Source organism: Uloborus diversus, chromosome 8, assembly GCF_026930045.1.
Source record: "Uloborus diversus isolate 005 chromosome 8, Udiv.v.3.1, whole genome shotgun sequence".
Classification (NCBI taxonomy): Eukaryota; Metazoa; Arthropoda; class Arachnida; order Araneae; family Uloboridae; genus Uloborus; species Uloborus diversus.
Genome location: NC_072738.1, coordinates 79,538,442 through 79,553,456, shown reverse-complemented (window position 1 = coordinate 79,553,456; position 15,015 = coordinate 79,538,442). Strand labels below are relative to the sequence as shown.

At 30.7% G+C, this 15,015-nt stretch overlaps 1 protein-coding gene across 1 annotated transcript in view; it reads right to left on the bottom strand.

Annotated features, from left to right (window-relative positions):
- Nucleotides 1-958: 958 nt before the first annotated feature.
- Nucleotides 959-15,015, bottom strand: part of LOC129228441 (axin-1-like) — a 104,056-nt gene continuing 89,999 nt past the window's right edge. The window contains exons 10-12 of the mRNA XM_054863122.1: nt 10,567-10,656; nt 9,929-10,111; nt 959-3,287 (exon numbers count right to left, since the gene is read on the bottom strand). Of these exons, the coding sequence (XP_054719097.1) occupies nt 3,149-3,287; nt 9,929-10,111; nt 10,567-10,656 (412 nt within the window). The 3' untranslated portion in view covers nt 959-3,148. The remainder of the gene's footprint in view (nt 3,288-9,928; nt 10,112-10,566; nt 10,657-15,015) is intronic.

The following is a 15,015-nucleotide window of genomic DNA, read 5'->3' as shown; positions in this document are numbered from 1 at the left end:
GGAATATCTGTTTTCAAGTAAATCAGGAATGGTATAACCAGGGGTTGAAATTCAAAAAATAAATAAGTCACTGGTCCAATATACCAGTGAGATTTTGTAATCACTGGTCCGTTGGGCTAGTGAGTGACTCATTTATTTTTATTCCTTTTTTAAATTTCTACCCCTGGCTTTACTATTCCTATTTTACTTGAAAACAAATGAAAAATTCCATGTATCTTTTGCCAACATATCTAAAATTAATTCAAACTGTTAAATTTTAATATTTTTTCTGAAAGGACTGGGGGGGGGGGGTGGAGTCTAAATCGTTATTGTTCAAAATTTGCAGCTGCCCTCTCCCTATTGGAAAGAAAGTGCTATTTATTTTTACAGCCATAAAATGGTAAGACATTGTAATACTGTTCAATGAGGTTTTTTATTTGAAAATTGTATCACTTTTTACAAAATAGTTAATTTTTTACATATTTCAAGCTTTGTTAACTCTTGGATAAAAATAATCCTTAAAAGAAAGAGTTTTTTTATCCTACCTGAATGGGTAGAAGTTTAGTAGTAATCTTTTACATAATTAACACTTCTTATCATTGTAGACCTCGTGATAACTGGGATATTGGAACGTAAAACAAAATGCTAGAAAATAAGCATTTAAGTGATTGTTTTTTTTCCCCCCAGTTCGCTTTTCTGACAAAAAAATCTTTGAGTAATCATTCTTTACGTAATTGAAAATTTTCTGAAACTATGAAGAAGCTCGACCCTTCTAAAAGCCTTGCCAGCCGCTGCTGTATAATATAAAGATTTTTATGTTGAGATTGAAACATAAAATTAAATTCAAAAACTCAGTCTGCGGACACCCTTTTAATGGACAAAAAGGTTTGTCCCGTTAGTGTCCACTCTAGAGAGGTTTTATTGTATAAACACAGAACTTCAAAAAAAGATCCAAGATTTAAAATTATGAAAGCTTTTTTATTTACATATTTAGTTACATGATATGATTTATTAAAAATATCTTCACACTCTCTTTAATTAGAAATCTATACTCTAGGAAATACCTGTTAAGTGCTTTAAAATATTTACAACATAACAAACAGGTATCAATCGTTTAAAGAGGTTCCCTGCAAAATAATGTGATAACAAACAAAAGATCATTCAAACAATCTTCCAAATGATGAACAGATTTTTCTAGCAAATTTCCGTTTCTGAAACAAACCAAAATTTTACAAGGGAAAATTTGCTAAGCAAATGCAAATAGAATAATTTTGCAAGGAATTAACACAAAAAGTGAATAAATAACAATTATTTTTAAAAAATCCTAGATTAAAATATTGCACAAACAAGTTTAAATGCTAGAAAGCTTTCAAAGAAGAACACATTTAACATATTTGAAATCTTTGAAAGAAATAATAATGATTGTTATTTTTCTGAACACAGAGTTTAAATATTTACATAAATACATAGTAGATAAAAGTAGGGTTTAAAAAATAAGGGTCATAATTTTATTATTTCTTACAATTTCCGTACATGATTTATTTTTTTAAACAAAAATGTCAAACGTACTATAGGCAGAGTATATTTTAAAATCATTTATGTTGCCTGTTTAATGCCGCCCCCCACCCCCCCCTGCACAAGTTTTTTCAATGATGACTCAAAAACATGCAAGTAAAAATTACTCTGGTACCGGTTTTGCGCTTAAGTAGTATTAAAGATGAATTGTAGCCTCATCTAGAGCTGACTGTTAGTAAAAATCAGGATTGTGACATGAACTTTCTACTCCCACAAATAGTTTTTTTCTTTTATAAATACTATTACCAGATAGGGTTAAAGTAGCATTCCATACATGGGTGTAAGATATTCCACATTTGGATGCCTTTTTGTCATAAAATGTTTGAGATTAAAAACAAAATGAATAAATACATTGGCAACTTAGCAATCATAAGATAAAATTAATACCAGGAACTTTTTGCTTGTAAAAATGCACCAAAAGCATTTGAATATGCACTTTTAGATCTTTATCGAAATTAAGATTCTGAGGGTACTTAGCGGGAAAAGATTAAAAATGTTGGGGGAACAAGTTGACCCACGTTTTCTTTAAAGTCACACTGCAAGCCGTTAAACATGAGTACATTTTCACCTTATAATTTTCTAACATTCAAATTTCACAAATTTTCTAAAAGATATTGATTTATCTTATATTTATAAAGTGATTTTGATATGAGTTTGAAGTTTTAAAAAAATACAAGCATTCCGAAGTATTGAAGATTTATTAAGAGCTAGTAGACTAAAATAGGTATTTAGTTTAGCACATCAGACTATTTTGTGCTAATCCTTGCTTTTTGTAATCAATTCAAAACAAATGCAAATAAAAAAAATTCTACTAAAATTATTGCTAATATACAAATAATTTTATCATTTGTTACAAGTTCTGCTGCCATATAAAGAAAAACTAACTAGATAGTTTTATACAATAATAAATAAAAGATCTTTATGTGGCGGCAGGTCACTTTCACACATTAAGACTAGTAAAAAGCAGTATATTAGCACTGAAATATAAGCAATTAAGTAGGAAATCGGCAACAAACTTAACCACATAACAAACAAGATACTGAAATATACATTCTTTCTGAACATTATGATATACATTTGTATAATACAACACATATGGATTTATTGGATGGCAAAATGATTTTGATATGGAATAAGATGTCATGTGAAATGCTGGTTTAAAAAAGGTCTGGCTGACCTTTAAAAAAAATATTTTCAGCAATTAAGAATTTTATAAGTATAATTATATCTTACTATCATACTTTCCTCTCTTACATGCCTCATATAAACTATCAACATAAAATTTAAAATAAAATTATACAGAATAATCTCACATTATTTTGTTTTGTACTTATATATTTTTTCTTTCAAAAGTAAAACATTTTTTAAGGATACTGCAGTATCTTTTTACACAACAGTCAATGAATTATCTTGAAATGCAAACAGGTTTCAACAAGAACAGAATGACTCAAAATTCTGAATTATACATGTATAAGCTCGTGTTTTTCTTTCTCATGGTTATTTGGCAAACAGCAATCCTGTTTTGTTTCTAGACCCTGATGTGTAAATAAGGGTCCTAATCACAAGGAAGAAACAACATTAGTTTAGTCATAAACTATGATGAATTATCATCTATGGATTCTATGCAACAAAAAACTTTGCCTTCCCACAAAGGCAGAACTTCATAGTCGTCTGTAATTTCTTCAAATACAACTCCTGTACCAAAATCATTGCTTGCTTTCTTGAAAAAATACCTGGATGAGAGAAAAACAACATAAAAACCATATCATGAAACTATTCAATAAGCATATTTAGTTTTCCCCAAAAACGACTGAAAAAAAAAAGAAAAAGAAAACTTTTACAGATGCATTTGTAAGTACAGTGAGAGTCAAATATTTGAATCAGTGGTTCCTTGAAACAGCCACTTTAATGAATCAAATTCTCAAAAACAGAACAAAAGCAAGCTTTAACAATGGAAAACGGCCGGATATTTGAATAACACGCCGTTTAAATGAATCAAGAGTACATGACTATTTCCCAGAAAAATGTAGTGTATCAGCAGTCTTTTTGAGCAATCACGATTGCTTATTGTTCTCACTTGACTGTCCTTGGCATTACGCTGATTTTATTTTCCCCCGCCTCCCTCTGCAGCACCACCGTTGGCTGGCAGCCTCACGATGCTGCTCCTCTAGCGAAAATTGTCTCCAGGTTGCGTCCATATCCTACACACAAACACATAAACATATACACACAACTACCCACACACATACACATACCAACCCACGCACAAACATACCCCCCCACACACACGCCCTCATGATTGCAAAAAACAGAATTTGAATTCAAGACTTCAAAATTCAAATCAATTTTACTTTTTTTTCTTCTTTTTTTTTGTACACAGTGAAAGAGGGGAAGGGAGACTCTGTTTTCTCGGGAAAAGTAACAAACAATAGTCAGAAGGGGAGAGACATGGTGTCAATGTGACCTCTGTGCTCTAGGCTTTATCACCGATGGGGTGAACATAGGAGCAACGAGGTACGATTTCTGGTACCTATGGTTAGAAGAGCCTAAATTTACTGCATATGTTTAGCAATCAACAACAGGTACAGTTTTCGAAGCAGATAAATTAAAGTTTGAATTTGGTAATTGCTTTTTCACACTGTTTTATAAGTTCTTTAAATACAGTGAAGCACTGTTTATACGTTTTTGGTTTTTGAAGGGACTGTATGAAAAAATCGTACAAACGAAAAAACGTATAATAGGTATAGGTTAATGTGTATTAGACTTTACAAGGACCAATTTTAAAAATGTATAATTGATAAAAACGTATAAAAGAGAAATGTATAAACAATGCTTCACTGTAGGTGAAGAATCAAAATGTTGAGTGAACAACATACTTTTAATAATACTTTATCTTGTTTGACTGAGAATTGAATAATTTCCCTTAAATTATATGTAAATTCCATAAGGAAAAAAATTACCCATTTTTGCTTTATTGAAACAAAAGCATCTTCTTTCTGAAAAAATTACATTAAGTATAAAGGACATAAAACTTCTATTTGGCAAAATTTTGCTGAAAAAAACACAAATCCAAAGTTTTAAATTTTGAAGTATTTGAAAGAACAAACTGGGGGGGGGGGGGGGGGGAACTTTAGAAATGATGCAAAAAATGTTTACATTTTTTAATGCCTTAAAAGCAATTGTTGCTAATTTTTTTTTTTCAAATCGTAATACAGTTGGCTCTCTGTTTAACGACTTTCAAGGGACCACAAAAATTCGTCCTTAAGTAGAAAGCGTCCTTAAATAGAATGCTTCCAACGCTACAGTGGACCATCTAGGACCGTGAAAAGCCGTCGTTAAATAGAGAAAGTTGTTAAATAGAGTGTTGTTAAACTGATAGCCAACTGTATATGGTAAGTCAGCTAACTTAAGGATTTGTTTTGCTTATTACCCATATAAACCAAATTTTGGATTCTTCAGATAGTCTTTAGTTTTAGTTAAACCAGATAAAAAATGTTGTACAGTACTTTTCTTTGAATTATGCATAAGAAAGCAAAATGAAACATATGCTTAGAATAAAATTTTGTTTTTCTTGAAAATACCTAATAAAAATTTACAACAGGATATATTCATGAAAGTGTATTATATTGTGAAATCTCCTAACATTACATCTGTAAATCAAGAATGATTAACAATCCATCAAAGATCAGGGAATGTGGGCAGGGTGATGGCAGTATCTACAAAAATGAGTTCTGAGATATTAGAAGAAATGCATTTTTGATTTCCCACTAACATTAGTAATGCTTTATTTTCGATGGAAACAATTTAAGCAGGTGTGTACAATAAAACAAAGGTAAGACAGATGACAAAAATTTGTAGATGCTGTCGTTTAACTGCCTAGGGCAGAATAGTAGCTAACTAGTGAAAGAAAAAAAGTGATAGAACAAATCTTGTATTTTTATTTTGAACCCTAAGTTTCTTATAAATAACTCAATCAATGAAATATTGTTTTAAAACCATACTGACTAAAATCACATTAAGCACTGTAACGCTAAATATCGATTAAGTTACCATAATTTTTCTTTTATAGTGATGCACTGAATAGCTGGAGAACATTCAATGTATTGCCTATTCGACATGCAAACCCAATAAACGATTTGGCCGAATACTTTTCAGCAACCCAGTTGTAAACAAATATGAATATTTGATAAATGATAAAGAAACCTTTTCTTGTATCATAAGAGAAAGTCATAGTAATATACCATATTACAACTAATATTAATTTCAAAGTAATAGTCTAAAAAAATTTAAAATATGTATTAAGCGTACATGAATATGTAAAGTCTGCTAACCAGGAAACATCACGATCAAGGAAATTCAAAAAAATTCCAAATTGGTGGCATTCGAAAGATCATTGGAAAACATGTTTATGGCACTGAAACTACGTGCCCTCGTGACCACGTTATCGAAATATGATGTCTTAAAAATTGCCGAAATTTTTAGTAAAGTCGCCAAATTTAGCGAGTTTTGTTCAGAAATGGAACAGGGTGGCGACAGGAACTGTGAAAAAAAGTTCCCTGACTTTTCCCTGATTTCCCTGATTAAGTTCACAAAATTTCCCTGATTTACGTTACCAATGATAATGGTTTTCTTTCTTTACTCTACTTGAAATCCATTGCATGTTTGTATAAAATGCAGTATTTTAAATGTTTTAAGTTATGTAAAGTTGTTGAACTAAAGATATATATTTTAAAAAAATGCTACTTTTTTTAATAAAATGGTTAAAAAAAAAGAATTTTTTGGGGGGGGGGGGGAGGAACAACCTACAATACAGCATATTAAATTTTTATACATGGAAAGATTATAGAAAATTTAAAAAAAAAAAAAATACTTTACTTCCAGAAACCACTTAGCATAAGAATTTTAAGAAACTATTAAAATTACTTTTAAAAACATGTGCATTTATGATAGAACTAAAAAGTAATTGAAATTATTTTGAACTAAGTTTTCAAACAGTATAATAATTGTTGCAAGAATAACAAGTAATAATGAAAGAATAGATGTAGTTATTCTTATATAACTAATTGACATATTTATGCAAAACAGATGAAACCATTTGACAACCATTCATAGGGAGCTTTTCTCTAATCAAGAACATAGGTTTTAATGAATGAATACAGTATTTTAACAATAAAAAAATAAAGATATTTACTTAAGTACACAAGTTAACTCTATTTCAAATTATTTCAGTATGTAACGAGAAAAAATCTTAGATTGCTTTTGTAACAAACAACTTTGAAATGCAAGGGAAAGAAAAAAAAAAAAAAAAAGCAATTAGTTAATTTTAAAATACATAAAAGAAGAATACAACTTGGTTATAAAATTAAAGAATCACTAAAGTCTGAAGGAAAGAAAACCTTTATAATCTGCAGTGACAACAAATAGTATAACGGCAAAAAACAAAGTTTTTTTAATTGAAAGTTCCAGTTTAGCAATTAAATTAAAAATGCGAAGAAGTAATAACTTTTAAGCTTTTACAGTATTAATTCAAAAAACAAAGCTTTCTTCTTGAAATCGTGATTAGAGTACGCTAATTACTTCAAGACAATGGAATAAAGGCAAAAAAGTTAAGGCATAATTGAAGGCTTCCTCTTTGCCTCTATAGTTGTTTATTTTACGTAGCATCGAAAGCGTAAAAGGAAATTTCAAGCTAGGTAAAATAAACAACCTAACAGACACAAAAACAATCTTAGGAGTTCATCCTGTGGTTAATAAGTAAGATTCAATACTTTAACGTTGAGGAAAAAAGATGCACAAATATGCGGCAGTGTATAATCGCACCTCATTAATTTTACTTTTTTTTGAACAGATAATTGGTGGAAAATGCGTAGGGAATTAAGATTACTTAATTTTGTAAAGCAAAAAAAAAAATTTTTTTTTCGTCCAAAAATTAATTTTCCCTGATTTTTTGTTATTTTTCCAAAATTCCCTGATATTTCCCTGACTTTTCCCTGATTAATAAAGTTCCCTGACTTTTCCCTGATCTCCCTGATCTGTCGCCACCCTGTGGAAGGTACGGCGCGAATTCAACATCTGCATCTGACAAGACATTTCACTTCCATATTTGGTCACCACCAAAGCGCGTGAGAAATATCGCATTAATTCTTTATTCGGGGTGACTACCATGGCGCGGGGTGTCGTGGCACAGACTGCGGCATTGAAATTTTTAGGGGCTTGTGTTCCGGGATATTAACATGCAACTGTATAGGGGAAAACGCCACAGCCCGAAATATTTGTTTTATTTTATTGTAAAAACAATGGAATTTTTTGTTACTCTTAAGACTGTCTGTTAAAAAACTGATGTTTAAAACTTTTATGCTTCTGCGGGTGAAATATTTCCACTGAAAGAGTTTATTCGATGATGAAACTGTTTTGAAAAAAATATGATAACCGTAGAGAAACGGTAAACACACTTTAAAGTCTTTTTTTTTTTTTGAAAAGTCATAAATCTAAGTCTTCAACAGTATCTAAATACGAAGAAAACAACATTTTTAAAGATTTCAAACCATGTTCTCAAATTAAAAAAAAAAAAAAACGATTTCTGTCAGTTATTTCCAGTGTGTTTTTCGTTATGTGTATCGTTTTCAAGTTATGTGTAAACACTCTAACAAGTCAAATAAAAAAAAAAACTGTATTGATTTTTATTTTGCTCGTATTTGAATTCCCTTTTAACGTGAAACATAATTGGTAAAAGTGACTTCAGTATTTTTAAAAATGACTAAATAACATGCAATATGATGTGCATTTACGTTATAGCGACTTTCAGTTGCAGTGACAGACTTTTTCGAACTACAGGGGTTGTTGTAATGAACGTCGACTATAAAATTTTTGATAAGAATCTGTTATGAAGTAATTTCCGACATCGTTAGTTTTGCTGTGCAAATTTTTGACACTTACTATCCGTTGTTTTCTTTTTTTTAGTTATTATTTTTTTCGATTTTAAATTAAACATTTTCGCTAGCAGTGGTCAGACAATAAAACTTCATGAATGATAATAACTTTTGAAAAAATAAATAAGAGCTGGGATACTACAATGCATGATCATGTTCTTTCAACATCAAAAACTATCCATTTTATTTTCAATATATAAGCTTTAATAAGCATGTTTTTTTTTTCTTATTCATATTAATTCTCGTACATAATTATTAATTACTTACAACACATTTCATTACAAGAGTACAAACTTAAATTAGTTAAGTAAAATACACTTGAAATGCACTTAAATTCTGAAATGCATTATTATCACGATTACAAAGTTAAATCCTACGTTCAATTTCGTTATAAAGTTGTAGCTCCTCTGGATAAAGCTCTCTAGTTTCCATTTCACAGGCTTCATAGTTACTTTTTAATTTTACCCACACAAGTAAAGGGTTAATTCGAAACATCGTTTACGCGCTTTGCAGATGACCAGAAATGGGAATGAGAGTCTTGCTAGACGCAGGCGATGAAATCACCTTATATTTTCCATTTCTTGCCAAGTCTTTAAATTTGGCGAATTTTCGTAAGATTTCGACAGACTTTGACCCCCCATATCTCAAAAACAAAAGGACGAGGGCACGCAATATTTGGGTCAAATTTTTTTCTAAAGATACTCTTTCGAATGCGACCATTTTAAACTTTTTTCATGATTACTGAACTCGTGATGTTTCCTGGTAAGAACTACTACTAAAAAAAACAGCAATTATGATCATTTCACAAAATATAAAGCTAATTGGTAATAATATATAAAGGTGACACTTGTACATTACAGTTTGCAGCATTATAATTTCTGAAGTTTTACACTATTGGAAATATTAAATGCTGTTTAAAAATAATCTAATTAAATTACTCATTGCAATCAGTATTTAATAATAGTAAATGATGGAGCAGGAACATTAGACAACAGGATTCTACAAGATTCTTACTTTATAACAGGTAACCACGATTATCAGCTGTAATCATGTACGAACTTCAGCAAATACTATATTTGCTTTTGGAATGATATATTTTCAATTATGTTAAACTAATTATTTTACTTTTAATGAATAAAGTTAGGATTATAAATGGAAATGCATTTAATTTTAAATTGGCAACAATAAAAATGCAAATATTATAGCTAAAAATTTTAATCAGATACTCGGTATTCGAGCGAATCTTTGGTCAGACTTTTAACCAAATATTGTGTATTTATACAGTACTCAATGCATCCGTATTTTTTTGTATCACCTAACATGTTAAGTGCATGCTCATTTGAATTTTCAGCGAATTCTAAACGATATTTAAATAATTAGGCACTTAAATATACTTGAACAGAATAGTGTTGAATAGTTAATTGCATACAAGAATTTATTGTTACCTAAAATTTCCTTTTTTGGACAAGAGAGATTTAAATTGTCGCAACGTTATGTTCTTCCCAGGCATCTTTGACAAATAAGGCACTGCACATCGACCATAACTGTAACCAATAACTGTAACTGTGTCACTCCAACTCGCACTACCTCCATCCATCGTAGCAGGATAAGATTTTCTACTTTGTTTCCTATAATCACAAATGAAAAACCAATATTAGTTGCGATTCTGTGTACAATATAACAAAAGTAAGACAGATGACAAAAATTTGTAGATGCTGCCGTTTAACTGCCCAGGGCAGAATAGCAGCTAACTAGTGAAAAAAAAAAAAGAGATAGAAAAATCTTGTTATTTTATTTTGAACCCTAAGGTACCATGGAAACCTGGAAGTCAATTCCTGTAGCTATTAAAACTAAATAGTGGTGGTATTTCTCCCCAAATGTTTATAAGCTATAATCAATGCAAAAAGGAAACTACAGTAAGAGAAAATACCTGAGGAGACTTATTTAAAAACAAAGATATTTGGATACTTATGGTGATTACCTTGTTTTCATAAAATATTGTTTTTCACTATTTATATATAATTATTGCTTTGACTAGTTTTTTGAAGTTAAATAATTATCCATGAAACACATTAAAAATTACCTAAGTGTGTATCCTTCTTCTGGTAATTCGCATGGCTTAGAAAATTTTGTTTTCGATGCATCATAGTAATTTCTACTATTAGAAGCACACCTGAAAAATAAATAAACAAAATGTATCCAACATATCTTTACATTGAAACATTTATTGTGAGACAAATTTTACAAAGCATGATCTAGCTTTTATTACTAAAGCTAGACACAACCATAGTAAGCAAAATATAAGCATACAAGTATTTCATTCTAATAGAATAATTATCTTTAAAAAACAGCTCATCTGCAGCATTCAGAGACTGCAGTTTCATTCTTATCAGAGATCACCAGTCTGGAACAGACAAACTAAGCTGGTAGCAGTAAAACTGTCATAGAAACTGAGATCATCAGCACACAAATAGCTAAATTAAATTCAGCACACCAGAGAGGACTCCCCAAGCATGATTTCCATCTGCCTCAGAATGTGAAGGTCAACACAGGGTAATAAGATAGATAAGCTATCACCCCCCAGCTGGGCAAAAAGCAGAACTACACTACAAGCATATGTCAGACAGTTCATCAAGCCAAACAGTATCTAGCCAAAATGTGGTAACTATTAATTTTTTCCTCATCTTATAGGTGCAGCATCTTCGGTGTGCTAAATTTGGCTACATGTGTGAAGATAATCCCAGCTTCTGTGAGATGTTTACAGCCTCTAGCCTGTATATGACCATTTCAGGCAAATGATCAGGGAATAAGAATAAAATTGCAATTTCTGGATGCCATACATATACTTTTTGGTATGCGCTTGTAGTCCTGATTCAGCCCTGGTTACTTAAATGGGAACGCTACTAGGCAAATCTGCAAATGTTTTTGTTTCATTGAATATAAGTAAATCGATTATTTCAGAAAGGGCATAAGTCCAATAGATTCCAGTAGGACTGATACCCTTTCTGAGATAATCGATTCAAGTATTGCTTTAATTTTTGGTATGTCTTACTAAAAATTTCTATTTTGTAACTATACATAGTATCCACAGTATTAGTTCTTCAAATGAGATACATTATGGCAGGGTTGCCAACCTTGGAGGAAATATTTGAGGAGCATCTGTGGTGATTTTGAGGAGCAATTGAAATTATGCAGAGCAGTTCACTATTTTGTCTAAAAATCAATAAAACCCCTTTACTAAAATTGTTTTAGAATTTTAATAATCGTGTTAAGCGTTAGCATAAAAATAATTATTCTTAAACTAATAAAACAGCTTTAAACACCATTTCAATCTTTGAATATAAGCATCTTTAATTTTCCATATTAACATGTTTGACGTGAGCGATAACTAGAAGTCCGATAACTCGAATATTACTATAACTCAAAGTTTTTATCAAGTCCTGACCCCTTTGTCTTTAATTCCATGCTAATTATTCTCAATAACTCAAAGTTAACCTCCTTTAACTAGAAGTTTTTTCCAAGATTAATGGAAATTAAATTTATTTCGAAAGAACGAAAACAAAAAAAAAAGAAAGAAGCGACCATGAGAGAATAATCATTTTACCTTCACTTGCAATTCCTGCACAATAGAACTTTAAAGCAAGAAGAGCATATGTTGAGCTCAGTGGTTGGAAGTAGTGCGCTACAAGTAGCGATGCTACTGTAGTATCTACATTTTTTGGTAATTTGTTGTGTAGCGCACTACTTTAAAAAAAAAGGAATGTAGTTTGCAGCGATTTCTAGAAACTACTTTTAAATAAACTTTTTTTTCTGGCTGCCGAGAATGTCCCCATGGATTATAGTTTTAAATTTCAAAGAGATTATTGTTCCAATGCTGTAAAAGCACTTATGCTGACTTCCGTCTGAAAGTGTGAACTAGCACTTGCAATGCTAGGTGAAAAAAAATATAGAAAAACTTTTTTTAGAAACTCGAAATTTCTGTTGATAAAACGTTGCCCCCCCCCCCCCCTATACCACACATGCACCAGAAAAACATTTACTGGAATTAAAAATCATTTAGGTATTCTACACTTGGCCTAAAATTTATAATTTTCTTCAAAACAATTGATTTTTTTCGATACATATTTTTTAAAAATGCAAGGTAAATTTGACAAAATTATCAAGCTGAAAAATATAAACAGTGAAGTAGGTAATTAGCATTAAATAGAAATTTTGCTCTCCTGCAATCCCCAAAACAGAATGCTACTAAATTTGCGACGTACATCGCAGAACAGATGCCTGAGCCGCAGAACAATTCTGTTCAAATGTGAGAGGAAAACTGACAAATTTTCTGCAGAAATTCTACAAATTTCAGCGAAATTTCTGCAGAAACCCCGGTGCCAAAAATCTGCAATTTCTTAAAATTAGAAATTTTTTTTTAAATTCTCGCAAATTACGATAATTTGGCGGAAAGCTCGCAATGTTGAATTCGATAAGTCCTTTGTAGAAGACTTTCCCAATCGATCTTCATCCAGTGCAATTTCGGCCATACACGTATGTTTTGGAAAACTGTCAACATTGAAACACGTCCATAGCCGGAAATTGCGTGTCTTCTTTGAGATTTCAATTCCTTTGCATCCAGAAAATATTTAAATTATTTAGAAAGTTTTGAAGTGTTTTATTATATGCAACTCAAACTCGACTCATTTTATTTATTATTTCAGTAATTTCTTTATTTAGTAATATTATTTTAATTGCTCCTTCATACCAAGTAAAATTTACCAAAAAAATGCAATTTGACCCCTAGGTTCGAATTTTTATAAAATTTTGTATCTTTGCTCTTTTTATGCATTTTAGAAAGCATATTTTTTTTTGGAGAATTTCAATTGGTTTAGGTTTGACACCTTGTTGAAGTTTTTTTGATTTTATAGTTTTCATGATCAACCAATTTTCCAAATTCAGTGCTCTATAATTAGTCATTTGGTTGAAATCTGTGATGTTTCTGGAAATATCTCATTTCCACAGAAATGAATAGCAACAATCCAGTTTAAAAAAAAAAACCCTACATGAAACGATTTCGATTTTTGGTACCCAATTTGTAGAAAATGTCACGTTTTTTCGCGTACAATGCTTGAAGTACTTGCTTTTACGTTGCAGAACATCGTAAAGTATTCTACTTTGGGACCTGCAATATTTAAGTCGCCCACATAGTATACTCAAAAATATGGGCTGTTTCAAGGTAACTTTTTCATATTAAATATATTATTTTTTTATTATTCATTTACAAATGTTAATCTAAAAATGTATTTGCTAATAATTTTTGAACTTGATATTTTATTTAAATTAATTTACAATTTTTTTATATAAATAGAAAAAAAATTAATGTTTTGAAGACAATTATAAATTTTTTAACTTGAATAAATGTTTTGTAGAACATGTGGAGGTATAGGGGCAACGTTTTATCAACAACAATTTTGTGTTTCTAAAAAAAGTTTGTTTTTTTCTTTTTCGATCTGGGCTAGCATACAAGTGCTGATTTACACTTTCAGACACAAGTCGGTATGGGTTACCGTTGTTCAAATTATATGAAACTTTTTTTCACAATTGTTTTGACATAAGAGAAAAAATATAAGAGGGTATGTGACTTAAAAAATCAACTTTCATTTTTTGTGGGACACCCTAGTCTGTATGCTCTTTATTTACATACTTATTTTTTGAAAAGTAGCGACTACATTTCAAAAGTAGTTTGTAGTTGCTACATTAAAAAAAAGGAGTTGTAGTTTGCTATAAAAAAATGTAGTTTTTCCAACCACTGGTTGAGCCAATGTGCAATAAAGGAGTTAGCTTGTTTTCTTTTGTTCTACTATAATGTTTACACTTTGACATGTTGCTGGACTACAAATTTGCTTTAAAGTGATTGTACCTTTATTCAAAGGCTGACCTAACTTAAGATGTGTTCCCCTTCCTTCTTTAGTTCGCAAGTATACTCTGTCAATGATATTTAAAGAAAAAGAGAAACTTCTAAAGTGGTAGAATAAAGGAATCCGAATTTGAAACAAATGAAGATGTGCACTTTCCCTGAAGTAGAATCAGCTCTATTCAAGTGGCTCCAGCAGTATCAAAATCAAAACCATGCTTTTGATTTTTTTCTTACAATATATTTAATTAAACTGTGCATATTGTGCTTAAAAACTTTTTAATTCTGTAATTTTGCCTGTAATATGTACATTTTTAATAAAGTATACCATGATTTTTAATATCAAAATATCGAAAATCGAGACTAAAGTTAAGTCGAACTTCTGATAAGTCTAAGTTTTTCGTCGGTCCCTTTACATTTGAGCTATTGCGAATTGACTGTATAAGCTTGAAAACTTTTAGTCTGGGAAATTTGGAGCAAAACAACTTCTTTGTGGAGCCGCGGAGTTTCGCCCTTTTTGCGGAGCAGTTGGCAACCCTGATTATGGTGTTATTACATTAAGTGGTTCACACATTACGATTATGGTGGTCATATACATTACGGTGAAAATTATGTATATTGAAAAGCTCAGATCTG